A 27,747-nucleotide genomic window follows, 5' to 3' on the forward strand; every position below is an offset into this window, starting at 1 on the left:
TGGAATGAGTGGAATGTGCGCAAACTCCTCCAGGTGCGGGTCTCCCAGAAGCTTGGTACGCTAAAAGAATACATTGGGAAATCCAGCGTGACAAGGTGATTTTTGAGACTGCTTTCCCCAAATTGAATTTGGCAAAGGAAATGAACAGCTGGTTGGATTGCCTGTGACCAGCAGTCCTATGAGTATAAAAACATAGCTGCCTATGAACATCTAATGAGTGCAGCTTGTACTCTCCTTTATTCTGATATTTAGGAAAGAAGACCGGTAGATTTATGGATTGATTTATATTGGTTTCTGATGCTATTTTGGGAAGGAAGGAGGGATTGGTCCTGAGGTACACTCTGGATGAAAAATCAAGTAAGGAGGCTTCACAGAAAGGGCTTGAAGTTCCGAAACTCTTTTCGCTGAAGTAATGGCTACAAGGAATGCTGTTTTCCAGGACAAGTATTTGAGATCCACTGAAGCGGCAGGTTCAAATGGGGGAGCAGTTAGGGCTTGAAGAACCAGTGAAAGATCCCAAGGGGGTACGGCTTCTTTGATAGGGGGTCTGAGCAAAAAAGTACCCTTGAGAAAGGTTTTACACAATTTGGCCGACATCAAGGGCCCTGTGTCATGTCCCACATGGTAATGGGAGATGGCCGCCAATTGTACTTTGACGGTTGAGCAACTAGCACCTTCCTGAAAGAGTCCGGTTAGGAAGTCTAGTATGGATGGAAGAGGGGCCGTAAAGGGATCTAGATTATGATGCCCCGCCCAGACGGAAAAACGTTTCCATTTACTGCGGTACACATTCCTGGTGGAAGGTTTATGCGCTGCCACGAGGATGGCTTTGACTGGTGAAGAGATACCGGGAGTCCTAACTATGAGTGGAACTGGAGCAACTAAGCTGTCAGCTTCAGACTGTCCAGATTTGGGGTCGACAAGCCTGACGGATGGGAGATCAGATCTGGACTGGGATCCAGAATCCAGGGAGGATTCACTAGGTGAGACCACAGGTAAGGGAACCAAGTTTGCAGAGGCCAGAATGGGGCAATGAAGAGCATCCTGCTCCCCAACTGCGAGGCTTTCTGTAAGAGCTGTAGCATCAGGGGTAGAGGAGGATAGGCATAAAACATAAAAATATTCCCTCCTTATTTTTTTTATGTTGCTCTTTTTTTGCATCCTATGTAATTGTTTTTATGTCTATGTGGAGCTTTTCTCCCCGGGCCTCTGCTGAAAATGGAAATATATCCAGTTAGACTAGCCCGGTTAACAAATGTAAAATAAAATAAAATAAAATAAATAAATAAATAAAGTAGACCGGGCGGCCAAGCATGCACCAGAGCATCTCTTGGGGTTTCCCCTGGATGGGGAATCAGAGCGAAGAAATTATCGCATTTGGTGTTTGAGGGAGAGGCAAAGAGATCGCAGCAGGGTTGCCCCCATATTGCGAATATCTGCTTCGCTACTAGTGGGTTGAGAGACCACTCGTAAGGGGAAAGAATGGTGCGGCTGAGTTTGTCTGCTAGGATGTTGGCCCGCCCCAGAATGTGCGTTGCAATCAGAAAGCGGTGGGTGGAAATCGCCCATTCCCACACTCTCATGGCTTCATGGCATAGAGGGTAGGACCTGGTTCCCCCCTGTTTGTTGATGTACCAGACAACAGACATGTTGTCCGACTGAATTGCAATAGTTCCTACTGGGAGGAGATTCTGAAGTGCTTGCAACGCGTACAGCACCGCTCTCATCTCCAGAACGTTGATATGCAGGGAGGTCTCTGTATCGTTCCACGTGCCTTGGACTGTCCTGCCTGAATAATGCCCCCCCACCCGAGGCGGGAGGCATCCGTGGTCACCGTGGCGAGAGGGGGAGGAGTGCAGAAGGGTCAGCCCGTATGGAGATCCGGAGCATGAAGCCACCATAACAGGGCCCTCCTGCAAGCCTTGCTGATAGCGATGGGGTGATGGAGAGGAAAAAACTGAAAGGACCATTGCACTAGAAGGGTCCACTGCAGTACCCTCATGTTCAGGCGGGCGCATGGAAGGAGCATTATCGCTGCCGCCATGGAGCCCAGCGCCCTCAGGACCAATTCCGCCGGTGGGGCTTCTGACTGGAGGATGGCCCGCACATGAAGTTGCAAATTCCGTAGTCGTTCCAAAGTCAGGAAGGCTCGTAGATATCTGGTGTCTATTCCGGCTCCTATAAATTCTATGACTTGTGTTGGAGCAAGGAAAGATTTGTCCGCATTGATCGTGATGCATAATTGGGGGGGCTAGGCGGAGAAAGTAATCTCTGGCTGAGCAAAGTAGATGCCTTGTTGGGGCGGTCAGGAGCCACTCGTCCAGGTACGAGAAGACCTGCATTCCCTGGAGTCTCAGGTGGGCCGCTAACACCTTGGTGAACACCCTGGGGGCTGTGGTGAGGCCAAAGGGAAGGACCCTGAACTGGTAGTGACTGGCTCCCAGCCGGAAGCGGAGAAACCTTCTGGATTGTCTGTCCATTAGAATGTGGTAGTATGCATCCTTGAGGTCTATAGAGCACATCCAATCGTTCTCCCATAGGAGGGGGAGAATAGATTGAAGTGTGACCATTCGGAACTTTTCCTTGGTTACCGACAGGTTCAAATGGGAAAGGTCTAGAATTGGTCTCAAGTCCCCCGTCTTTTTTGGCACCAGAAAGAACCTGGAGTAGAACCCTCATCCGAGCTGGTCTTGGAGGACGGGCTGGATGGCTTTTTCCTAGCAGCTGCTGGATTTCTGCGGCTGTAGCCTCCCTCTGATCGGGTGGTACATCGGGGAGGTTCCTGATTTTGGGGACATGAAGCATTGGAATTTTGTACCCTCTGGATATAATTCGAAGCACCCAGCAGTCTGACGTGATGGACTCCCATGCCGCTAGGTGTTCCGAGAAGCCCCCCCCGACTGCCTCCAGTGGAGCAGCCGGGCAACCCTTCAGGGCTGCTGCGTGGGCCGGTCGGAGAAGGATTCTCTGGACCCAAAGTTCCTGGGAGCCCCTCTGCCCCTGGGGCGGCGTCCTCCCTGTCCTCCTCTGCCACGGAAGGACTGGTTGTCCGGAGCGGGTTGGGAATGTTGCGATTTCCGGAACCACATCTTCTTCTGACCCTTTTGGTTCTTTGAAAAGGACTGCTGGGGAGCAGAGAAGCGGACTCCGATGGCAGACAACGTCTTCCCATCCTTCTTGCTCTGGACTAGCGTCTCGCAAACCGTTTTGCCAAACAGGGCAAAACCATAGAAAGGGGCATTCGCAAAGGACGCTTTAAAGGGCTCCGCAAAGTCACAATGCTGGAGCCAGGCCTGACGTCTCATGACTAGGCCCGCTCCGCTAGCTCTAGCGGCTCCCTCGGTGGCGTGGGACAATAGCCACATAGAGGTATTCGAGATGGATCTCAGAGTGGCCATTCGGGTGGAGTACAACTGTTTGTCCTCCGCCGACATGGACTCAGGGGGGGAGGCAGCGTATTCTTTGATAAGATCCCACTGCATCCTGATGACGTGTGCCATATAGTTCAGGGACCTTACCGAAAAGGTCGCTGAACTAAAAACTCGATTCCCTAAGCAATCCATCGAGCAGGACTCCTTGCTCGGTGGATGGACTGAGGGGCTCTCCTGAGCTAGTTCCCTCTTCGTGGCTGCCAGCGTCAACATGGCATCTACGGGGGGACCCTTGCTCCAGTGGGACCAGTCTGCGGGGGGGGGGGCTCAGTATCCTGTCCGGGCATTTAGGGACTGGCTCCACGGTGTCCGGGTCCTTCCACGCCCTGGTGGTAATAAGGTCCACCAGGGGGTCGGCCGGAGGGGACACCCAAGAGGTAGACGGGCCTGCTTCGAATGCCTCCAGAAACACGGACTCGTCGGTGGAAGCCTTGGGGGCAGACCACCCACCTCTGATCCTAAACATTTCCATGATGTCTCCAAAGGAGACATCCTCAGGGGGTGATCTTGGGGAGCCTTCCCCTTCATCCATGTCCTCGGTTAAGGACTCATGGGAGTCCACGTGCCTCCTCTTACACTTGTGCTTGCGAGGCACTTTCTCGGGGGGGGGGGGTTGTCCGAGGAGGTCTCGCCAGCAACATCCTGTTCCAATGGAACAACCTGGGACATCGAAGCAGGCTGTCCCTGTGGCCGGGTGATGGAAGCCTGGCCCAGCAGAGAGGGAGTGCAGGGTGGAGCCGAGACATGGACCAGGGGTCCGGATGCTCTCGACAGAGCCCTCTCCACTACATCGTAGGCCGAGGGGGAACCGCTCTCCCTGGGCTCTGAGAGCAGACTCCCACTCGGATCCGATGAAGGGATCGGAGCCGGCGCCGAGACAGTCGGATCCGAAGGACCAGTGTGCTCCGACCTGGACGGAGCCGAAGGCACACTGAATCCCTCGGATCCAAAGCTCGGCCCACAGCTCCGAGAGGTCGGATCCGACAGACTCGAGGGCAGGGTCGGATCCGAAGTACCAAGTACTTTTGGCACCGACCCACCCCCGGCTCCGACGCTGCCCGGCTCTGAACCCGGGAAGCGGGTCGGAGAAGGAGCAATCGGAGCAAAAAAGGGTGTCGAGCTCCCGAGAGGGGAGGCAAGCACTCCATCTGCAGCTGGGCCTGGATGAACCTTCGCATCATCCGGTCCAAGTCTGCATCTGACATACTGTAAGTCGATCTCGATGAGGCCACCGAGGTAGGCCTGGCATGCCGCCTCGATGACCTCGATGGAGATCGGGCCTCCTCCTCCTCGGGTCATAGGGAGAAACAAGGAGATCAGAGAGGAGGAGGAGACCTAGAAGCTGTGGAGGGAGAAGCCCGCTTAGCCGGCGGGGCTGAAGCGAAGGCCTCGACCCGCCCTTGTGGTGCTTCTCCCTCCTGGCCTCCCTGTCCTCCGGCGCTTTAGCAGGAGTTTGAGTCCCGGCCGAAGGAAGGGGGGCAGAAGTGGCTATCACCACAGGCTGTGTTAGTGCCACGGGAGGAGCGGGGGCCAGAGCAGAGTCCGGGTACAAAAGTTCCGCCAGGACCAGCTTTGACCTCCGCTCTTTCAGTGCCCTGGGGTTGAACGCTGCATAAATGGTACAGCCTGAGGAGAGGTGTTCAACCCCAAGGCACCGAACGCACCGAGTGTGGCCATCAGCCGGGGAGAGCTTATGGCCACACTCGGTACATTTTGAAAAAATGGCTTTTGGGGCCTCTGCCATACTGAGGGAAAAAAGTACTACACAAGCACACAGGCCCCAAAACACTAACACACACCCTCACTAACGACCAGCGAGGGGAGGGAAAAATCTATCTAAAAGGTACAAATAATAAAGGGAACCTAACACTTACACACCGTTTTAACTTTATAGACAGAAAGGAATGAAGAAAATACACTTATCTGAATAAGTCGCTAAGAGCTCTGAAAAACCCAGCTACTCACAAGCGCGGCAAACTAGATCTGAGGTCATGGAGGGTTGGCAGGGGATTATGGGTGAGGGGAGGAGCTAGGAGCTCGGATCCATTAGCTATGAAACAAGTTGCCAGCTCGGATCCGATATCGGATCCAAGACCCACAGGTTGCTGACAAATGAAGTCCCTACTTCAGATCCGATGTTGAATTGCCTGAACAGTTTCCCCCCCATAACTTTGAGCCTTTTAAAAGTTTACAGATGGGGATGGGGTGCAAACAGTATTTACCAAGAGGGATATTAAGGTCTGAACCCTTTAGTTTTTCTAGCAGGGTATTAATCCAGAGGTCTGCAAGGCTTCTCAGCACAGCTTCTGAAAATGCAGCAATGGCATCATACCTGCATTTAATGGAATGCTTGCTTATTTTCTGTGGAGGCTGGATAAGCCTCGTTCTCAGAGCAGAGTCCCGTAGAGATTCTGCCATTTTCTCTATTTGCTTTTAAAATATACTCACTGATTTTGGAACATATCTGGGAAATAACTGCCTGGCTATCAGAAATCACAGAAGTGACCGATTATCTACAACCTTAGCACTTGGTAGAGGTACTGTTAGTAGCTGCCAGTCTGGAGCCTCTCATCACATCTACCAATACAACTGGCAGAGAAGCTCTAGATTATTATAAATATACTGGTCCCTTTCTTCCACTCTGTAAAAACTCTCTCTCCAAATGAATCAAGAACTCACCAAAAGGAAGGAAAGAAGTCCGGTGTAAACAGCTCCATTAAAGTCTTCTGAAATGACAGAAAACTGAAGAAACCAAATATACGGACTGTTCTACAGTTTAAAATTATTCTAATGACTGAAAATATCCATTACTGTAATGTTCTAAATGTATAAGACAAATTGATGTTAACTGTTCAGTATTTGCATACTTTAGTGATGAATTAATTTTAAGGATCAGTGTAACAATGCAAGTAACCCAAACATGTACAATTAAATTTTTAAAATGGGGTATATAGAATATGGAGTACACAACTTTAATGCGAACACACTACACATGTCAAACAGTTCACAGAAGTTCTAAAGAAATCATCAGGAATGTATACCTCATGGAGGTCAGACAACACAATCTGCCTCTGGAAGGCATTTATTAAGCTTTTTGACATAACTTCCACAAAGGACTACAGCAGTAAATTATGAACCCCCCATATGAACTGGTTCAGCAACACCTACATTTATGGCACACGTAGTGGTGTACAAGTAGGCATAAGAATTAAAGAATACTGTTACAGGACATATGGGAAGAGACTAAACAAAAGAGGACGCAAAAAGTGAGAAAATGGAAGCTGTTAATTATGGATGTAGATACTACAATACACATACTAAAAAATGTATTTAGTCTGGTCTGTTTAGCTTTATATACAGGCCAGACATATTTATATGAGCCAGAGAAACCAAAGAAGCTGTGGATAATTAATACAGAGCTAAAGAAATTTATTTGGGAGAGTTAAATTGGATAATTTAGTTCTCCCACAGAACAAGGCGGGTTAAGGTTACCTGATATGAAGTGATACTTTACAGCTTAGACATACAGCTTAGACATACAACACAAGCAGATTACAAATTAAAGTGGAAAGGGATGATAATTGAAATGGGGAAGGGGGCAATTCAAGAGAGTGTACAATTCTGGATGCAGATCCTTAAGGAGAACAAATATACAGACTATTACATTCCTTTACGAATTAAGAAATAAGCTGACAGACGACTTGAGGAAAGAGAAACATTTGCAAGTAAAGGGGCAGAAAAACAGGTAAGAGGGTCTAGAATTTACCAAAATTGTCAAAAGAACTAAGGTACTGGGAGCAAATAACTAGAAAGGTAAAAGAAGAATGAAGCCAAGAAGACATTTGAACACCGCATTACAGACTGCCTTCCCTACCAGGAACCCACAGAGTACAGGCAAAGATAAAAAGACAGGTGAGAGTGCTATGTGAAAGACCAGCTGTGGTAGAGTTTTTAGTTGAGTCTAGAACAGAAGTTGCTATTTAAAAAGGGGGTAATTAATAAGACATATAAAATATAGCATTATAACTACAAGAATCAATCAGAGGTTATAAAAGCTTGAGAAGACAGAATGGAAAGGCAATTTACAAGGGAACAATATGAGGACATCTGTATGGTTCCCAAGTATACGCCAAGTCCATCAGGTTTACGAAGTGTTTACATAGGTATTTTTATACACTAAACAGACTTGAGATTTTTTTCCCACGGGTAGATAAATATTGGAGGTGTGAGGGGAAAGAGATGTAACAAGTTGGTAGATTTTAAAAATTCCCAACCGGGTACTCTGTCAGAAAAGTTGGGAGAGCAAATGCCTGTAACTAAACAAATTAATTATTTTGGTGGAAGCACCTTTCACTCCAATGTATCATCTTATGGCCTTCCAACAAAGTAACCCAAATCCATGCTGGGTCTGTCAGCTTCTCCACCCCCCCCCCAATAACACTGACTTCGGCTAGGGCTGCTTACTCAACCTATTGGTCTTAGTTACCACCATTAACTCAGGAGATGTACTTCAAGTCTATCCTGTTGCTTTCCCCTCCCATTACTGCCTTTATGGTTGCATCTGAGGGACAGGCATGCAATGGAGGCACGCTGAGTATCACCCCACCCCCGCAGCAGCAGCTCTGACAAGCCTGCCAACCCTTCCCCTCTTTGGATAATGCCTTACCAATGCATAGTCCCCTGCCTCCATTAGGGACTGCCTTGAAGACTGCCCACGTAACTCTCCCACCAGAATGGGTATGCCTATGCCACTAATCAAACAGTACATACAACAACTAGGCCGTAGTGAGGACTTTATCCCTCGACACCACTGGAACAGCTTAAGAAAATGATTCTTTTGACCTGGGATACAGGAGCTGAATTGCCTAGACATACTAAAGCCTTGCTAAGTTTAACATGCTTTTGGCTGCCATAAAAAGCAATTCATAGGTTCATAGATTAGTACTAGGCTAACTGCCCTTGCGAGCCATTTTAAGCCTAGCTAATTATCCCTTGTGAGACTCAAATTATTAGAAAATGGAAATCAAAATCTAAACTGTAACTGAAGTACTCAATATTATAAAGGAGATAAAAGCTACAGGTGGGATTCTTAGAAAAGCAAATCAGCAAATTACACAGAAATAAATGGAATTTATGAAAGCAATACACAGAGAATAATGATCAGGAGGAAAAGTGAAGTTTAAAGGAAAAAAGGAATTCAGCAATTTAATGCTGGAGTAAATAATAATGGTTTCAAAACATACGTATACTGCATGAAAACAATGAAAATACCACTAGTGTGTTTTCTATTAACACACTTATATCTATGGCACAATGTAAACTGTGACTTAAGATAGGAAAAAAAAAAGCACAAGCTACTTGCCATAAGAATTATGCTACAAAAGCCTATCTCCTGTTTTGACAACAGTTATCTGTGCTCCATCACAGGCCTGTGGCTGACTATGAGATCCTCTTGACAGTCTTGCCTTGTGTATTATATTTTCAACATGAGCCACTTGGGTACTGAAAAGGGCTAGAAGGTTCAACTCCCTTCTATGACTCATACTTATGTCACTGTTTCACCTTATGCTCTTTTCTCATGCTCTACAAGACAGTGCATTTAATGACTTTTGTTGCATGTCTCGTGTATTCAGAGATGTTAAAGCTCTGTAATGGGTTTAAGATATTTACTGTACATAAACACATCAGGAATCGTGACTGGAACATGTACTTTGAATTACATAAGCTAAATGACTCACTTATTACTTCAGTCTGTACAAAATTGCAATCATCTTGCAAGTGCATATGCAAGTGCTACCTAGCTACAGTAGCTGACCTAGTACAATACACTCAATGATCTACATCCTCACTCTAATTTGTTCGACAAGCAATAAACAACAAAACATTTTACATCCTAGATATCATATCAACATTTAACAAGTCTGAACTAAAGTCCAAGTCGTTGTTTATTTTGGACTGGGTCTGGAAATTCTTCCCAATCTGGTCACATAAAAACTTTGACTGGGTTTAGCAACAGCGACAGTGTCTAGGGATTCCTTCTCAACTGGATTCTTTCTCAATTGGAACTTAAGGGATTACATCAGGATTACATGAAAGCACACTGTCCTCTGGAATTCGAGCAAGTGTAGTGTCATTCTGAGAAACAGAGTCAACGGCATAGGCAATCTGCTGCGTCACTGGTTCAGAGACTGGTAATACACATGTCTTTGATTCCTTCAGATAGGACCAGCCTTTGGTCAACTGATACCATAAGCAAAAAGAGTCCACAGCGCGCCCCCCCCACCACCACCATCCTGGTCTACCTACACCATCCAGATTACTGGAAAAGCACCCCTGCTATAGCAGCACCCTAGCTGACCACCTAGTTGGCCTATGCTGAAGGTCGGCTATGCCTTCAGATTGTATGATGTAAGATCTCAGTTCTTCACAAAGCTTTTAACGATACATACTTGGTCATACCCTTTAAATTTTTCATTCTCACAACTTCTCCTTGTCTTAATGGTCTAAGAGGTTTGCTGGACTTATAGTAATACAATTTTTGTGACTGACGTTTTCTTGAAAGTTAAGCCTTGACCATATTGTTGTTCTTTATGTTTGGTATCAATAATTGTTTACTGACCGGTAAAAGTTGTTCTTGTCTGTCTGGACATAAATCTCTGAGCAGGTGAACCAAGCAAGTTATCTTGAGGAATATTTCGAGATCTGGCAAGTTAAGAAAAACATTGGTACCATCTCTCTTAGATTTCTCCAACAAGCATTTTGCACTTTGAACTGCATGCTCAGCTAATCCATTGAACTGTGGATACTCAGGAATACTAACATGAACAAAGCTCCCAAGACACAGCAAATTTCTTAAACCACTGACTTGCAAACTGTGCACCATTGTCAGATATGACTTTGTGCAGACTACTATGAACAGAAAAATGTCTCAAACTTAGCAATGACTGTGCTGCATGTTAAGTCAGGAAGGTGGTCAATTTCAAACCAATCTGAACAAGAGTCTACTAACACTAAGTAATGTTGACCATTCCATTTGAAAATACCAGTAGCAACTGTTGATGGTAATTCAGGAATCTGGTTTAGCTGAAGTGGTTCTTTTTGTTGGTGCAATTTAGTACTTTTGTAAACTGAACATGCTAGAGTTTCCATCACTATATCTTTTGACATAGAAGGCCAAAATACTATGCCTCTTGCCCTTCTTTTGGTTGAATCAGTACCCAGATGACCACGATGCAAAATTTTGATATACTCTTGTCATAATGCTTTAGGAATTACTACTTTCGGATCTTTCGTGATGATTCCATCTTCCAATATGAACTTGCCTCAGTAGGGAAAATACTGCTGTATGTCAAGTGGTAGACCATTTTGTCATGCTGGCTATCCTTGACTGACAACACTGATTAGCTTCTGGAGAATAGGGTCTGAAGCTGTGCGACTTCTGAGCTCATCAAGACGTGACTATGAAAAATTTATGACTACCTTGACTTCAAAGTCTGCTTTCTCATTTTCACTTTTCTCTGTTTGCCTGGGTGCTCGTGTTTCATGTTGCTCTGTTGTTTGTCTGGGTGCTCATGACAAGCATCGGCAAGGTATAAATATTTGCCTTTTGTACAGACCACATCGAAATTGTACTTCTCCAGTTTTAACATCATGTGCTGTAGGCGTGCTGGGGCTGTATGCAATGGCTTTTTTCAAAATGGTCACTAGAGGCTGGTGATCTCTCTCTATTTGGACAGGTTTGCTATAAATATAATCACTGAACTTAGAAGATGCGAACACTACTGCCAAAAGCTCTTTCTCAATTTGTGTATACTGCATCTCAGTTAAAGTTCTGGGTGCATAGGCTACTGGTATGCCTTCCTGAAGAAATTCTGCACCAAGACTATACTTTGAAGCATCACATGAGAGTTATAGGTTTGTGAACATCATAATATCTTAACATGGGTGGACTGGCAATTTTCTTCAGGATATCAAATGTTCCAACAAAGACCAGTTTACATTTTTGAGTGTCAACTCAAATAAGGGTGCTGAAAGCATACTCAAATCTGGAATGAACTTTCCTAAATAGTTGACCATACCAAGAAAATGTTGTAAAGATGTGACATTTTGTGGAACGGACATCTCAAGAATAGCTGTTTGCTTAGACTGATCTTTTTGCAAACTAGAACTGGTAAATAAATGTTCCACATAAGTAACTTCTTCCAGTTTGAATTTGCATTTCTGAGGATTCACTTTAAGATCGACTTCAGAGCTCTAGCATGTTTGTCTTTACCACTGCCCCCTACAATAATGTTGTCTACAATGATAGCACATGGATAACCAGAAAAAAACTGCTCCATTGCACATTGAAATACTTCGTTGGCAGAATTTATCCCAAATGGCATTCTCAAAAATCTCTATCTGCCAAATGGTTTACTGAAAGTGGTTAACAATGAAGATTTGCGATTCAGTGAAATTTGCCAAAACAAACTTTTTGCATCCAATACTGAAATAATAGTGGCATTTGGCATTAGAGTGGCTACCTACTGTGTGCATCAGATGATGAAGACACTTAAGTGCTTTAAGTCTCTTGGGTCAATATATAGTAGAACATCATCTGAGCTTTTCTTATGAGCTACGACCATGGAGGATACCCATTCATTTGGTTCTTCTACTGAGTAAGGACACCTAAAGTCACCATTTTGTCAAGATCTGCTTTTACTTTGTTCTGCATTGCTACTGGAATCTTACTTGCTGGTCTGACAACTAAGGCTTGCTTCATGGTTTAACGACATAGAAAATGTGACCGAAAGTTTGCCAAGCTCATCTTTGTTGTTCGTACTTAGATGGTAGACCTCTTTGTTAAATGATCTCAGTCCCATTCTCAAACTAACAGTGACTGCACATGACTACTTAAAACTTAAGTCATAGCTGTTTCCAGCAAAATGGCATGAAAGAATTACTGTGCCATCTCTTCACCACCATAAGCAACTAGTTTTGCTTACTTTGCTGAATCAAGTTTCCCAGCCGCTCATACTCTGGCAAACATATGTGCTGATATAAACTCTCTGCTGACAACTGATAGTGTACTGTATTAACTGTTTCATCTATCACAGAGACACCATCAACATAAAAAGTTTGTTCACAGCTCTCTAGATCTACTCGCTTGATAGGAAGTTTTTTAACACTTGATGTTTTTATAATTAGTATTTAAAAATGTCATGAAGTTTTTTACTTTATCTGATGAAGAAAAACAAGGTAACCCCAAGCTACCATATAGGTGGCAATCCACTAAGCACAGAAGAGGTTATCAGGGACCTGGGGACCCAGGTTGACAGTGGCCTTTCTTTTGACACTCACATTGCTAAAGTGGTTAGAAAGACCTTCTACATTGCCCACCTGATCATGAAGGGATTCACATCCAGATCTAGTGAGGTCATTGTTCCCCTGTACTCTTCACTTATCAGACCAATGATCGAGTACAATGCCCCATTCGGGATGTATCTCACCCGACATCTGCAGCAATTGGAGAGACCCCAAAAGTTCCTCACCAAAAGGATAAAGGGACTCCAAAATCTGTCATATGCTGCCAGATTGAAGAAACTCCAGCTCTATTCAGTCGCATACCGTCTGCTCAGAGGTGACATGTGCCTGACATACAAGGCCATGTCCAACCCGGAATTAATGGACATGCTCCACCTCAAAAATCCAAATCCACCAAAACCACTAGAGCAAGCGACTTAAACCTTAGCACGGATATAAATAGGACGTGCTGGAGGGATAGATTTATCACTCAGAGACTCCCTATGCTGTGGAATAAAATCCCGGTCCATGTGAGGCAGAGCACCTCGCTGACTCTGTTCAAGAGAAATCTAGACCTGTGGATGGGAGATCGTAGGTTTACCCCGGGAATCATCTCTGGGTCACTGCTGGACAGAGGCACAACAAACTAATGGGCACAGTATTTTTTCATATAAGGGGTGGCGTAAGCCACAATAATTTGGGCTAGGCTTATAAATGCCTTAGGGCAGATAGCCTAGTATAAACCTATGAACCTATGAACCTATGAACCTATGAAGTTGCTGTATCAACAGTGACGAAAAGCGCTTCATATTAAACTCTTTTTTGTTCTTCTGGGCTGTTGGACTTGTTGGATTTGTTCATTTTTGTTTTACATCATTTGTAGTCAATTCACCAGTTTGTTTGAGTGTGACCTACTTGCTTCTTCGGATACTCTCTTTTAATACAAGAATGCGGCATCTTAGACTTGCAAAGCCCTTTGATATGATTCCACTTTTTACATTTGTGACACTGCTGACCAAAAGCTAAGCACTTCTCTCATGTAGGTTCATGACTGCCTCCACAGTTACAACAGTTAATAAGGTTGGCTGCTGAGGCCCCATTCAGTTTATAGTTAAGATTGGCTGTGGTACTGCCTTCTCTGTTTATATTTCTTTTTCATCTTAGCTTTATGTTGTATACTATCAACATTTGCACTGGTAGGTACTGTACACATGCTTTTCTCATTCGTAAGCGTATTTGTGCGCTTTTCTGTAAGCACATGTATTTGACAAATCTCTATGGCTTTGCTCAAGGTTAACTACCTCAAAGTAAAATTTTTCTCACTGCATTATTAACACCACCACCACTCACAAGCCTGTCTTTTATCAACTCATCTCGTAAATCACCAAATCTGCACATTTTTGCTTTATTTCTTAAGTCGGTAACATATGCTGCTATAGTTTCACCAGGCTTTTGATTTTTTTGTGTAAAATATGTGCCTTTCCTTTGTAATACTCGTTTGAGAGTTACACATTTTAAACACTCCGGGTCTTCCCATGTTTTAGCCTGTATCACAATTTGGCAATTTCCCCGTCCCCCAGAGCCAGCTAAACTGAGGAGTATAAATGCTCTTGTACTTGCGTCTATCAGAAAATGCAGCCTGTATAAAAATATCATATTCTTGTTCAAACACTCTCCAATTCTCTGCAATGCTGTTATCAAACACCAGTGGTCCAGGTCTGCGAAATCCCTCTGCCATAACAACAAAATTTGTTTAAATATAAGCATATACCAGGTACTTGCAATTATGCTCAAAAACACAACCACCTCTCTGAAATGGCTTTGTTTCAACATTGCAAACACTCTGGATACTTTGAAAAGTTTTAATGTGAAAAAGTTACACATTGTGAAAAAATGTGGACATTTTAACATTTTTCTTACATTTTAAAGACATCAGAAATTATTTTGAACACTTTTGTAATTATTTCGAACATGTTTATCATAATGTTGGTATTTCAGACATTAGTTTATCTTGGCAATTATTTCAAACATTTTGAATAAGTTATTTCACACATTTTGAATGCTTTGCCACGTATTCATCAACTGAAAAATCATTTAAACGAATTTAAGTACCTGTGAATAACTGCCGACCTGTTTGCAAGTTCGCTCCTGTATATTTCTCCACTACTAACTGTGTGCCTCATGGTTTGTAAGTAGCTTCAACTTCGGATCCCACTTCTGACACCATGTCGCTTGTCTCATGTATTCAAAGAGACCCTAAACCATTGTAATGGGTTCAAGATATTTACTGTACATAAACACATCAGGAATTGTAACTGGAACATGTACTTCGAATTAGATAAGCTGACTGACTCACTACTACAAACACACTAGCATGTGCATCTCCATTCATGCCTGCATTCATTCGGACTGATCCTACAAAATGGCACTGATCTTGGACGTGCTCAGTAACTTATATGCACATGCTATCCAGCTACAGTGTCTATGTACAATATACTCAATACTCTACAATTTTTGCTATTTGTTTGGTGGCCAGGTAAGCAATTTGTAGACTTCTGTGTTTTTAACCAAACACAGGAACTATTTCATGACAAGTTAGGAATCAAATCCAAAATGTGGAAGTGCCTGAAAAGAACAAGTTAGTTCAAGAGCTAGGCAGATTTCTTAGCATAGTAAATAACTTCAAGGAGTACACTAGCATGGCTCTACACAGTAGGAACATCTGCCAAAAAGCAAACTCTGAAATAGAATAGAAGACTAAATGAAACTCTGTGTCACTGACAGTAACTTGACAGCAAGATTAAATTTAACTGTGACAACACTAACAAAAATAGGCCTAGCAGCTTAGCTAATAAAGTACAGTTGCGTACACTTACCATAAATGTAGATGTTAGAGTGTATTCACTGCTGCAGTCATTACATTTGGGTAATCTGCTGGCAGGTTGCCCTCAGTCAGCCTGAATTCCAAAGTCTTGGGTCCTGTGTCGGTTGCTGTCTTCTCTTCCATGATGTCAGGTCGCCAGGGGTATAAAGCATGCAGCAGATGCCATTTTCTTTATGTCAGGTGCCCCCAAAAAGGTAGCAATATTATATATATATATATATATACATGCATCAATATAAACTTTACCTTCATCTACAAGCAAATACACCACATAAGTTGTAGAAGATAGAGAAGGAAAGATGAACTGTAGAATGACAGGGGGATGGTGGAAGGGTAACCTGGACTGCAACAGTGAATACACAACATCTACATTTATGGTAAGTGTACACAACTGTACTATGTTCTTCATGTTTCACTGTTGCAGTCATTACATTTGGGTAGAATCCCAAAGCTATGGTTGGGAGGCTGGAGCTAAATAGGATTAGGTGCGGCTATAAGGCCCTGCAGCACTGCAGTGGCAAAGCCTGCCCTGGACTTAGAGTAGAGAGGCAAAAGGTAATGCTTTGTAAAGGTGTGAACAGAACTCCAAGTAGCAGCCTCTCTAGAATGTCTTTAGTTGGTACTCCTCTGAGAAAAGCTGCTGAAGTAGCTGCAGCTCTGGTGGAATGAGACCTAATGCCCTTGGGCACAGGTTTACCATGGTGTAAGCAGCAGAAACAGATGCAGTGGCTTATCCACTTTGAAATGGTCTGCTTTGAAATAGCCTTTCCTTCTGATCCTGCAGCATATCACACTAGTAATTGCTCAGTTTTTCTTAGAGCTTTAGTCCTGCTCAAGTAGAATCTTAGCTGTCTGTATACATCCAAATAATGCAGAATTCTCTCCCCTTTGTTCTGCGGATTTGGATAAAAAGTTGGCAGGTGAATTGTTTGGTTAATAGCCACACTGGAAACCACCTTAGGCATAAAAGTAGGATTTGTCCTCAGAGACACCCTGTCTGGGTAAAATATGATAAAAGGCTCTACAGCCATGAGGGCCTGTAGCTCAGAAACTCTTCTTGCTGAAGTAATTGCTAGTAGCAGAACTGTCGTCCATGATAAGAACTTTATATCAACGGTAGCAGCTGGTTCAAATGGAGGCAGGGTGAGCTTTTCCAACACATAATTGAGGTCCCATGCAGGCAATGGTGATCTTCTAGGAGGCCTTAAATTTTTGGCTCCTCTAAGATGCCGTTTTAGTAAAGGATGAGAAAAGATTGGTGGCTCTGTATTGTAATGATTCGAAATGGCAGAGGCATGGATCTTGATTGAGGAGAAAGATAGGCCTTTGTCAAGCAACTCAGTTAAGTATGGTAATATCTGGGGAATATGTGGTTCTGCTGTATCAGTTCCTTGTGCTGGATTCCAAACACAGAATCTCTTCCATTTGTCAGTGTAAGATTTTCTAGTACTAGGCCTCCTGGCTTCCAAAATGACATCCATCACAGCTTTACTGAGAGGTGTCATTTGTATGATTACATGATTAGCCATGCTGCCAGGTTCAGGGTCTGTAGTTGACTGTGCAGGATCCGATTGTTTTGCTGGGACAGTAGTTGTGGTGTTTGAGGCAAGGTCCAAGCTGGGTATTGAGACACGTTCCTTAGGACTGGGTACCAGTATTGGCGGGGCCAGTCCGGGGCAATTAATATCATCTTCGGCTTCTCTTGTCTGACTTTTAGGAGGACCTTGGGTAGAAGAAGCAGAGGAGGAGGAAAGACGTAAACTGATAGGTTTTTCCAACTGAAGGATAGGGCGTCCACTTTCCATGCTAGTCTGTGATACGTTCTTGTGCAGAATTTTTTCAATTGATAATTTTGAGGGCAGGCAAATAGATCTATGTCTGGGCTCCCCCATTTCTCTGTTATCATGCTGAAGACTTGTGGATTTAGTTTCCACTCATGAGGATACATAAGGTTTCTGCTTAAATCGTCTGCCAGAGTGTTTTGCTTTCCTGGCAGGAATTGAGCTTGAAGATGTATTTGGTAGGTCAAAGTTGTGTCCCACAGTGCCATGGCCATCTGCAAAGGGGGTATATGAGTGTGTGCCCCCTTGCTTGTTTATATACCACATGACTGTGGTGTTGTCCGTCTTTATCAGTAGTTGTCCTGTTTGAAGTAAGTCCTTGAAGGCTGTTAGGGCATTTTGAACAGCTAGCATCTCTTTCTGGTTGATATGTAGATAAATTTGTTTTGGTGCCCATATGCACTGAATGCATCTTCCAGCCATGAGGGCCCCCCAGGTATAATCTGATGCATCTGTTGTTAAGGTTTGGCTTGCAGGGGGTAGTGTGAAGGGCCGTCCCATGTTTTGGTGACAGGCCTTTGCACACCATAGAAACTCCTATTGCAGGCAGGGAATGAAAGGAATCATTGTTTTCAGACTGTGTGAATGCTGACTCCATAAACTTTTTAGGTACCACTGAAGCTTCCTCATATGCAGTCTTGCATATGGAATTAGTAGGATGCAGGATGCCATGAAGCCCAGGAATTAGTAGGATACAGGATGCCATGAAGCCCAGAGCCTGCAAAATTTGTCTTGCAGAAGACTGGGTCTTTTGTTGCCATCATTTTGAAGTAAGTAGTAAGTTGCCTTTGTTTGTCTGGCGTGAGGTAAGCCATCTGGGCAGTTGTACTCAAGCTTGCACCCAGGAATGTTATCTTTTGAGAGGGTACCAGTTGTGATTTCTTTTCATTTATTGTGTACCTTAGGCATGTTAGAAGCCTTTTCACAAACGCCAGGTGTTGTAGAAGAGTGTCCTTGTTCTCTGCTTGAATGAGACAGTCGTCCAAGTAAGGATATATTTGTATACTTCTTTGTCTGCAAAATGAAATTATTGGTGCCAGGCACTTTGTAAAGACCCTGGGCACAGTAGATAAGCCAAAGGGCAGTGCAGAGAATTGGTAATGCATTAAGCCAGCCTTGAATCTGAGGTATCTTCTGCACGACTGTCTTATTGGGACATGCAGGTATGCCTCTTTTAGGTCTAAAGTCACCAGCCAAGCATTATTGCCCAGCATGGGCAGAAGTTGCTGCAAAGTGAACATTTTGAATTTTGCAATGTCCAGGTATGTGTTCAAAATTGATAAATCCAGTATTGGCCGCAAGGTCTTGTCCTTTCTGGGTACCAAGATCAGTCTTGAGTAAAAACCTTGTCCTTTTTCCTGTTCTGGTACTGTCTGAATGGCCCCCATATCCATGAGGGAAGTAACCTGTTTCTGTGCCTCTGCCCATTGATTTTTTGGCAGATCTGGGCAACCACTTGTCATTGGCAGAGTGTGGAAATGGAATCTGTATCCCTGTGATATGCTGTTTAGTACCCACTTGTCCTGGGTTATTAACTGCCAATTTTGAGCAAAAAGTGCTAATTTTCCCCCTATGGGTGCTGCCAAAAGATAAGTGCTTGGTGTAGGCAGAGGGAAGTCATTGGGATTACTTTCTGTAGGTTTGCGCTTTATCTCCTCCAGATTTGGAGGTGGATGCGCCCCATTGCTTTGACCTGTACGAGTCTTGTGCCTGGTATCTGGAACCCTTAGGGTGTCTGGATTTGCCCCTCTGAGCTCTGTTTGACACAGGAAAGGACCAATTTTTTGTAGGCCAGTGTCTACTGAATCTGGGTGGCTGCACTTGTAAGAAGTATTTAACAGTTTGCATAGACTTAACTTTGTCTTCCATTTTCTTTAAAACCTCTTCTTCCTTAATACCAGAGAATCATGCTGTAAAGGTGCATCGAGCAATTTAGCTTTAACATGGTCAGGCAAATGTTGTTCCTTTAACCAGGCATGCCTCCTAATCAGAGATCCAGTAACTGTGGCCCAGCAGGATGCCTCCAAAGAATCAAAACTACATTGCAAAGTATGCTTTCCAACTTGTTCAGCTGCATGCAATAACTCCTGCAATTCTTTACTTTCTGCACATTCTGAAATCATAATTTTCTGTTTCAGCAATCCCATAACATGCTGTTGGTACTTAAGCATAGTGATTGCCAAGGTTGCACATGTATAAACCTTTTTTCCCCATCTGTCCAGTGCCCTTGAATTCCTGTCAGAGGGGGGTAGGGTTTTTTTGCTGTTGAGGCCTTAACTCCCTTTGGACCCTGTGAAATAGTTTCAGGATCAGCAGCAGGGTTTCTAAATAAAAATCTATGAGAGTCAGGGACCCTGTAATATCGGTCAGGCTTACTGGGAGCCGGAGGTAAGGAGTCAGGGGTCAAGCTCGACTCCGAAAACTCATCCACAATGTCTAAAACAGGGGGAATGGCTAAAGGCTTGTGCAGAGGGAGAAGGAAATCCCTGAGCCTCTTTTTTGATTCTGAGAAGTCTTGACTCGCCCAGTGAAAATGCTCCCTCAAAGTATGCAAGGTTTCTCCAAATGAATAATCCTCAGGAAGAGATGCAGATGGAATAGACTCATCATCAGAATCCTCATAGGGAGGTAAAGATAATTCCTGATCAGAAGAAGAATCAGAAGAAATAGAAACCTGATCTGAAGATTCATAATCAGTGTCTTGCCTAGGCCTCTTATCTGGAGGGGGATGGGGTACACCTGATCAAGGTAATGAGGTCTTCAGCCATTTTGATCATCTGGTTTTTAGGCATGGAGGCCTGTGCACATGGCTCATGCGTCGTTTTTTTTTGTTTTAGAAGTTGCTTTTGTCTTTGGTTTTGCAGCTGTCGTCGGTTTGATGTACAAATGTTGAGGTCTGAATACACCCTCAGAAGCCGGTGCCTGCTCAGTGGCTCCGGACCCATCCGAGGGAGATACATCCGTCGGCCAATACCTCGAGCATCTTACGGCATGCCAGACTCCACATGGGTGTCGGTAGAGGCCTGTGACTCGAAGGTAGTGGGTATCAGGGGCTGTGAAGGCGCCTCACTGAGTACCGGCGACTGGCTTAGGAGAAGCCTCATCGTCGGTTTTGGATCTCAACTGCCTTTCTCTGTCCTTTTCTTTGCGTTTTTTATGTACTCCAGTAGTCTGATTGCTATCAGACGACATTCCTGGGTAGTTAAATCTGTTTCCAAAATACTTTGATGCAAAAATATACCGTCACTTAATAGTGCGTTGGTTAAATCTAGCACAAAACCGACAGCCAGGCACGTTGTGATCAGGGCCTAGGCAAGGAATACAGAATAAATGGAAGTCCTTATGAAGTATTTGCTTCCCAAAAGTAATACAATTAACTTTTTCTGACATCGGTAAAAAGCAAGAAAAAAGTTTCCCCAACAGGGTACTTGGCTTTAGTGAAGACTTTGGTTCAGAAACTCAAACTCGAATATTTCAGTAGTCGGCTGACCGGCACTTGCGAAATGCTTCTGCTTCGGGCACCGCGTGGCAAGAAAGACTAAAGAAAATGGCGTCTGCTGCATGTTTTATACCCCTGATGACCTGACGTCATGGAAGAGAAGACAGCAACTGACGCAGGACCCAAGACTTTGGAATTCAGGCCGACTGAGGGCAACCTGCCAGCAGATTACACAAATGTAATGACTGCAACAGTGAAACATCTAGTTTTAAAATAAGGCTATGTAAGCATATGGACTAAACAAATTACAGTTTCTGTAATATGAAAAAAGGGTAGTAAATCATCAATAATTTATCTTCAAAGATACCCACTGTTTCTTTACAGACACATAAAACAATCTGAAAATAAGTGAAACTCAGTCAAACATTCTAAATCTACTGCACCAGTTTTCTCCATATTTTGTCACCAAAAGATAATGAACACAAAGAAATGTACTACTCAGCCAGCTTCAATGGCATAGAGGGAAACCACATTTAATATAACTGAGGTTACCAGAGTTCAATTACTGCCTTAAGTGGCTGCAGGAGCAGATAGAAAGGAAAGTGGAATGATGAGACTCTGCCTGTTCAGTGTTCCTCAGAGGACTGGATGAAGTAACATGTTTTTAGGGTTGGCCATTCCATGCATAACAGTGCAGATGAACATGCAGAATGGTGGCCAGAGGCCAACATGTGGGAAGTTTTGGGATAGCTTCCCAGCTTATGGTTGGACTGAGAACACTTCTAGACCACATTTAACTGTTGGAAGTCACCTCTAATACCAAGTGACATCATCATGTACAGACCAGGCCATTTGAAAGGAACCAAAGCTTAGTCACAGCATAACAACCCCAACCTCTCTGCTCCTTTTCTTTGTTGTGTGGGGGATGGCAGTAGGGAGGCTGACTGTACAACCTGATACCTACATGATCACTGTCTGGTGTAGGGTTATGTTGGGGTGAACCCCAATGCAATGCGCCCAGGCAGGGAAACAGCCTAAGGGAAATGGAGGATCTGAAGTCATTGGAAAGATGACCAACCAAAAAATGTATTTAGCAACTTCTTGAAAATTGGTCCAAATGGAAAATACAGACTAGAAGAAATAAAATGACAGTTCATTAAATGACAGTTCATTAGGAACTTTTGCTCTACTAAACAACATAAATGTTCCTTCAAACAAGTAAAGCCGTCTGCTACTTATTTTTAAAATGAACAAAGAAGTAAAGTACACCTGTACAAGTAAACGTATCAGTTCAAATGATCACTGCTGCAGTAGTTTTAGCTATATGGGTTACATCATATCCTGCATAGGATGCAACAGCCAGACAGCTTCCAAAGCTTAAGGGTAACTTTTACCCTTCCTAGACTCAAGCAGAACTGTTTGGTTGGCAAGCCTTTCAGGGTTTTCTTGGCAACTGATAATGGCTAATTAAAAATTAATGTCCTTACCCTGATAACAAAAATGTACAAAAATAAAGTTCGTAGCAGTGAACATTCTAACATCTACTGTTATGGTAACTTTTACTGCACATCTGTACTAAGCCTCAGTTATATGGGTAGACCACCATAGCTCATGCTGACTGGAAGGAGGCTGAGGGTCCAGAAGCCCATGAATTGCCCCAGCAAAGCCTATTCTAGACCTGGAGAAGGGATGTGACTTGTGCTTTGTAAAGGTATGTACAATGAACCAAGTTGCTGTTTCTAGAACACTTCTAAAATTCAGACCTTTCCAAAAAGCCATAGATGACGTCAAGGCCCTGTGAGACTGAATTTTAACCCTATCTGGAAATGCCTTACTGTGGTGAGTGTAACAAAAGGTTACTAAACAACCATTTGGATATTGTCTGCTTTGACACAGTTTGCTCTTTTTTTACCTTCATAAAAAATGGTCCACTTTGTTTTAATTCATAAGAAATAAATAACTGATCAGAGTTTCTAAAAGTTTTAGTTCTGTCAAGACAGTATCAGAGTTGTCTGTGGACATCCTTCCCTCTCTCGTTTTTAACATCTGGAAAGAAGACAGGGATATGAATACATTGGCTCAACATACATTTCACCACCACTTTAGACATAAAAGCAGGATTAGTTCTCAAGGAAACCCTATCTTTGTGGGAGACAAGAAAAAGCTGACCCACCATAAGAGCTTGCAACTCAGACACTCTTCTTGCAGCAAAACTGATTTTCATGTTAATTTCAATCAAATCAGCTTAATGAACTGGTTCAAATGGAGCAAAAGTTACATTTTCAAACACAAATTGAGATTCTACAGAAGAGCTACCTATTTTTAGGAGGCTTGGCAATTAACAGCCCTTTCAAAAACATTCTAATGTGATAATCCATGGGCAGACATGCAGGAATGGCAGACAAATGAACCTTGACAGAAGAGTAAGAAATGCCTGATGAGAACAACATACACAAATATTGCAGAATCAGAGAACTACTAACCTTAAAAGGGTCATAGCTCTTGTTGTATTAACCAGAAAATAGTTTCCATTTTTTTAATATACACTTTCTTGATAGAAGCTTCCTTTGCCTTATTTAACTGCTGCTGCATGTCCTCAGACAAATGGACCACAGAAGGTATAAAAACTTGATTACCAAGAGAAATAGTTGATACTGTTTCAAGTTGAGGTGTATCAAACACCTCTTTCTTCTGTGAATAGGTCCAGTCTGAGAGAAAGCTTGTGGTAAATGCCCTTAACCATTTCCAAGAGAGAACCAATGCTGCCTGAGCCAGACAGGAGTCACCACAATGATCTTCTGAATCTTCACAATGATCCTGGATATTTATTGAAAAGGATGGAAAAGCATACAGGAAACATTCCTATCCTAGGAAACAAAAATGCATCTGCTTTCCGTGCCTTCTTGCATGGAGGCTGAAGCACAATTTTGCCAGTTGTTTGCTGCGAATGGATGTTAAAAGGTCTATATGAGCTATTCCCCCCATCAGTCCTCAATTCCTGGAAGACGCTCAGATTCAATTTTCATTTCTGTGGCTCAACTTGTCTGCCACAAAATGTTACTCTCCCAGGATGTAATACACCTGTAGAGTGATATTGTGTTGAGAAGCTATATCCCAGACTACTATGGGTAGTCTGCACAGACAGTAAGATCTGGTTTCTCACTGCTGTGTTGTCTGCAACCACTGGGGACCAAACATGACTGACAAGAGTTGAGAGCATTTATTACTGGCATCTCTTTTACATTTACTGGTTTTGGTATATAATCTTTACTGTTCCATAGACCCTGCAAGTTAGACACCACTTCCCATGCAAAGTTTGAGGCATCTGTAGTTACACATTTTGCTGGATCTAAATAGGAAAGAGAGAGACCTGGATTCAGGATAAAAATGGTCAATGAATCAGGAGAGTTCCCCTTTTGCAAATTTCAACACAAGAATCTGGAATATCAGAGGATGTTGATGTTAGGACCATACTGACCTTCAGTACCACTGAGCTTTTTGCTCATGTGGATTCTGGATAAAGGAATCAGACTTATGGATGCCTGGCATCCTAAGAAATTCCAATGTGGAGGCTTTTGTCTGAGGGGAAATCTCAAGAAGAGATCTAGATATAGATCTACTTTTACCTATGAAGGAAAAACTCTGAACTGAGGTATCTAGGAGACACCACAGGAAAACGATGATGTAAGGAGTCAAGTGAGACTTAAAAATGTTCTCCTGAAACCCCAGTCTGAGTAGCTCTCTCACTCAAATGAGATTCCAGATACCTTAAAAAGGCTCTGCAAAAACAAGCAAGTCTTCTAAAATAAGGAAGATGTTAAAAGCTTACAGTCTTCAGTAGGCTATCTCTGGAGATAAACATTTTCTGAATACCCTTGGAGATGTGGATAACACAAAGGGTAATGCAAAGAAATGAAGGTTTGAGCCAGACACAGAAAACCTCAAGATACATTTGAAATGTAGTGCTACAGAAATGTGATGATGGATAAGCATCCTTTAAATCTAGGGTTTCTAAAACTTACAGGTAGAATGAAACTGAAATGAATACCCAAATAGAAATCTCTCACTTTATTTTACATGACCGTACACATCATTTGGTGCTTTGCTGGCATGTGGATGCAGAAGCACAAATATTTTTGAACCGGTAATTATTTCGGTTCCCTTCCCTGACAGATGGTAACTATCATACAGCTAAATGCATACTTGCAACTATCCAAGTGAAGCTAAAGCTCTAAGGTCTGTGTCAATTTAAGTATATGTGGATAAACCATATTATCACTAGTTTCACCCTTGCCATGGACAGCTAGTACATCAGGGAATGTTTGAGTGTTCTTTATGTCTAACACCTCTCCTCAGTTTTATGAATTCTCCTTACGTTTAAGGAGGAGACTGGATGCAGTATGTCAGCTACTGTCGCAAGGAAATATCCAGACCCCATATCTGTATGGTTAACTCAGCAACTGTAACAATTTGTTTTCTCTCTCTCGCTCACCCCTCTCCTTTCTCCAGGTCATGGCATCAGACACATCTGAACACCCTGCATCCTCCTCCTTGTTCTACATTCTTAACAAGTGACTCCTCCAGCCAAAAATATGCCTTCATCAATGTATCCAGAACTCAGAAATGCATATGTACTTTGTACCACTTTTAATTTTCACATTGCCAAATGCACTCTTTCAACGGATATGATTTTATAAAAACACATCTGCATTATAGAATTTTAACAAATTAAATATACTGTTGATAACTGTTAAAAGAAAACTATGTAACTTACAGGAGGGAAGTAAGTGCCTTTAGTACTTGATGAACTGCTGGAAGATGCGCCAGTTACGTGAGCTCTGTCATACGGAGGTCCACTACTTCCACCCATGATGCTCAGGGAGCTCATCACAGACTTTCCACGAGACATTCCTAAGTAGATGCACATTGCAAAAAAAATACATTAGTAAACACAAAACAGAAAAGCAGGACCCCTCCCAAATCAGTCTTTTTAGGAGATGTGCTTTGCATAAACAATGGTATAGAAACACTATGCCAAGAGTCTTGGTTCTTTGAAACATCCCCCATTAAAGTGTAGGCATTAAAGAACTTCCTTCTGAGTGCAGGATAAAAAAAAAAACAGGCATAGTTACCTTACAAATTCAATGCATGTGAAGCAACATGATTTGGGTCAAGGTTTAACCACAGTTTGACTAACAGCACATTAAGGAATGCTGAAAAACAAAGTCTGAAATCTGAATACTAAGTAATGCATATTCACCATCAAGTGCAACTTTTCTGTGCATTGGTTTTCACTTAACCAAATACTGTTTCAGCCTATACAACTATCAAAGATACACCTGTTCACTTCCACTCATAAAAGCACCACTTAAAGCCTCAGACTCCATTCCAATATCAGTCAGACTAAACACAATCAGGCAATCCTAGACTGTTCGCTACATCCCTCCAATGGACCAGAGACATCACAGCAGCAACCCTGTCTTAACTCAATATGAAATAGCAGTTGGCCTACAATTTCTTCACATATTCGTAAACAGAGTTACTTGCAGTAACTCAATGACTTCAAGTCACTACAAGGACTGACACTATTATGCAAGCACAAATGGACTGTATACTAAAATTCAGTCCACAAAACATCTCCTTTGCTGTCATTCTGTCTCACTCATTCAGTAATGATACTCAACAATTTTCACAAATTTTCACATATTAACAAAACATTACATCTTAAGCAATACAATGACTAAAATGTTATGCCAAAATAACAGCTCCTAGACTACCCCTAACATCCAAAAAGGCTAATGAAAAAGCAATTCAGTACATAAAATTAGTTTAAAATACTTAGCCCAATGCAAGTAAGCTAAAAATGGCTCTGTAACAGATTTAAATTTCTCATTATAAATAACGAAAGAAATAACTATACTTCCCAACAACATGTATACTCTAAATTCTACCCCCAAAATTTTGGATTCCATTTACTCTCACTGTTGCAACATGCAAAACCACACCACTACCCAAATAGCTGTCCTTTGATGTGGTAATAAAACTGTCATACCAGACAAACCTGACAGTCAAATCTGCAATAAAAAATTTGATAATGATTAGGAGGATATATGAGCAATCAGAGGCAAAAATTAAAGTGGGTAGGGTCCTCTCTGATAATCTCAGCCTGAGCAGAGGAACCAGGCACGGTTATCCTCTCTCTCCTTTGTTATTTTCATTATATTTAGAACCACTAAAAAACAACCACCACAGTCCACAAGCGCAAATAAATCCAATCCTTACGGTACGAAGAGAGTACTTTAATCAACAGTACACAGCAAGCAATATAACGCTCATACAACATTTTCGTCTTCAACTTTGTCAATACACACATCCTTAATAATTAAACCTATATATATATATATATATATATATCCCAGAACTCCCTCCAAATAAATTAATTGTCCAATAAAAACATTTCAATGATGTAAAAATCAGTGGAAAGCAAGTGAATGTTCATTAACCTATTAAAAGAGTTAATAACTAATGTTTGTGCATACTAGCTTTGTTTAAATACCTGTTAAAATACATAATAAATATATAAATCCATAATCAATCATATAAAATACATAAGACCAAACCATAAAAAATACATTTTTCATATGTAAAATAGTGAATAACAGCAGCTAAATAGCACCATCTAGTGGCTAACTTGAGATAACCAGATTCTTATGGGAATAAATTGAAGTAATAAAATATAAATATTTAAAATGATTTAAAAATATTTAAAGATGTGGAAATACTATTAAGAGTGTGTAATAAATTATACATTGCATAAATAGTGACGTTAATATAATTTATTAATATAGACAAGGAAAATAACCTTTAAAA

General features: G+C 42.5%; 1 protein-coding gene across 1 annotated transcript in view; it reads right to left on the bottom strand.

Annotated features, from left to right (window-relative positions):
- The window catches only part of LRP6 (LDL receptor related protein 6), a 2,645,333-nt gene that overhangs the window by 181,055 nt on the left and 2,436,531 nt on the right, over positions 1-27,747 (bottom strand). The window contains exon 21 of the mRNA XM_044088131.1: positions 25,652-25,788. Coding sequence (XP_043944066.1) covers positions 25,652-25,788 — 137 coding nt within the window. The remainder of the gene's footprint in view (positions 1-25,651; positions 25,789-27,747) is intronic.

The sequence above is a fragment of the Protopterus annectens genome, chromosome 11.part0 (genome assembly GCF_019279795.1).
Source record: "Protopterus annectens isolate FY-2018-M chromosome 11.part0, PAN1.0, whole genome shotgun sequence".
Lineage (NCBI taxonomy): Eukaryota > Metazoa > Chordata > Ceratodontiformes > Protopteridae > Protopterus > Protopterus annectens.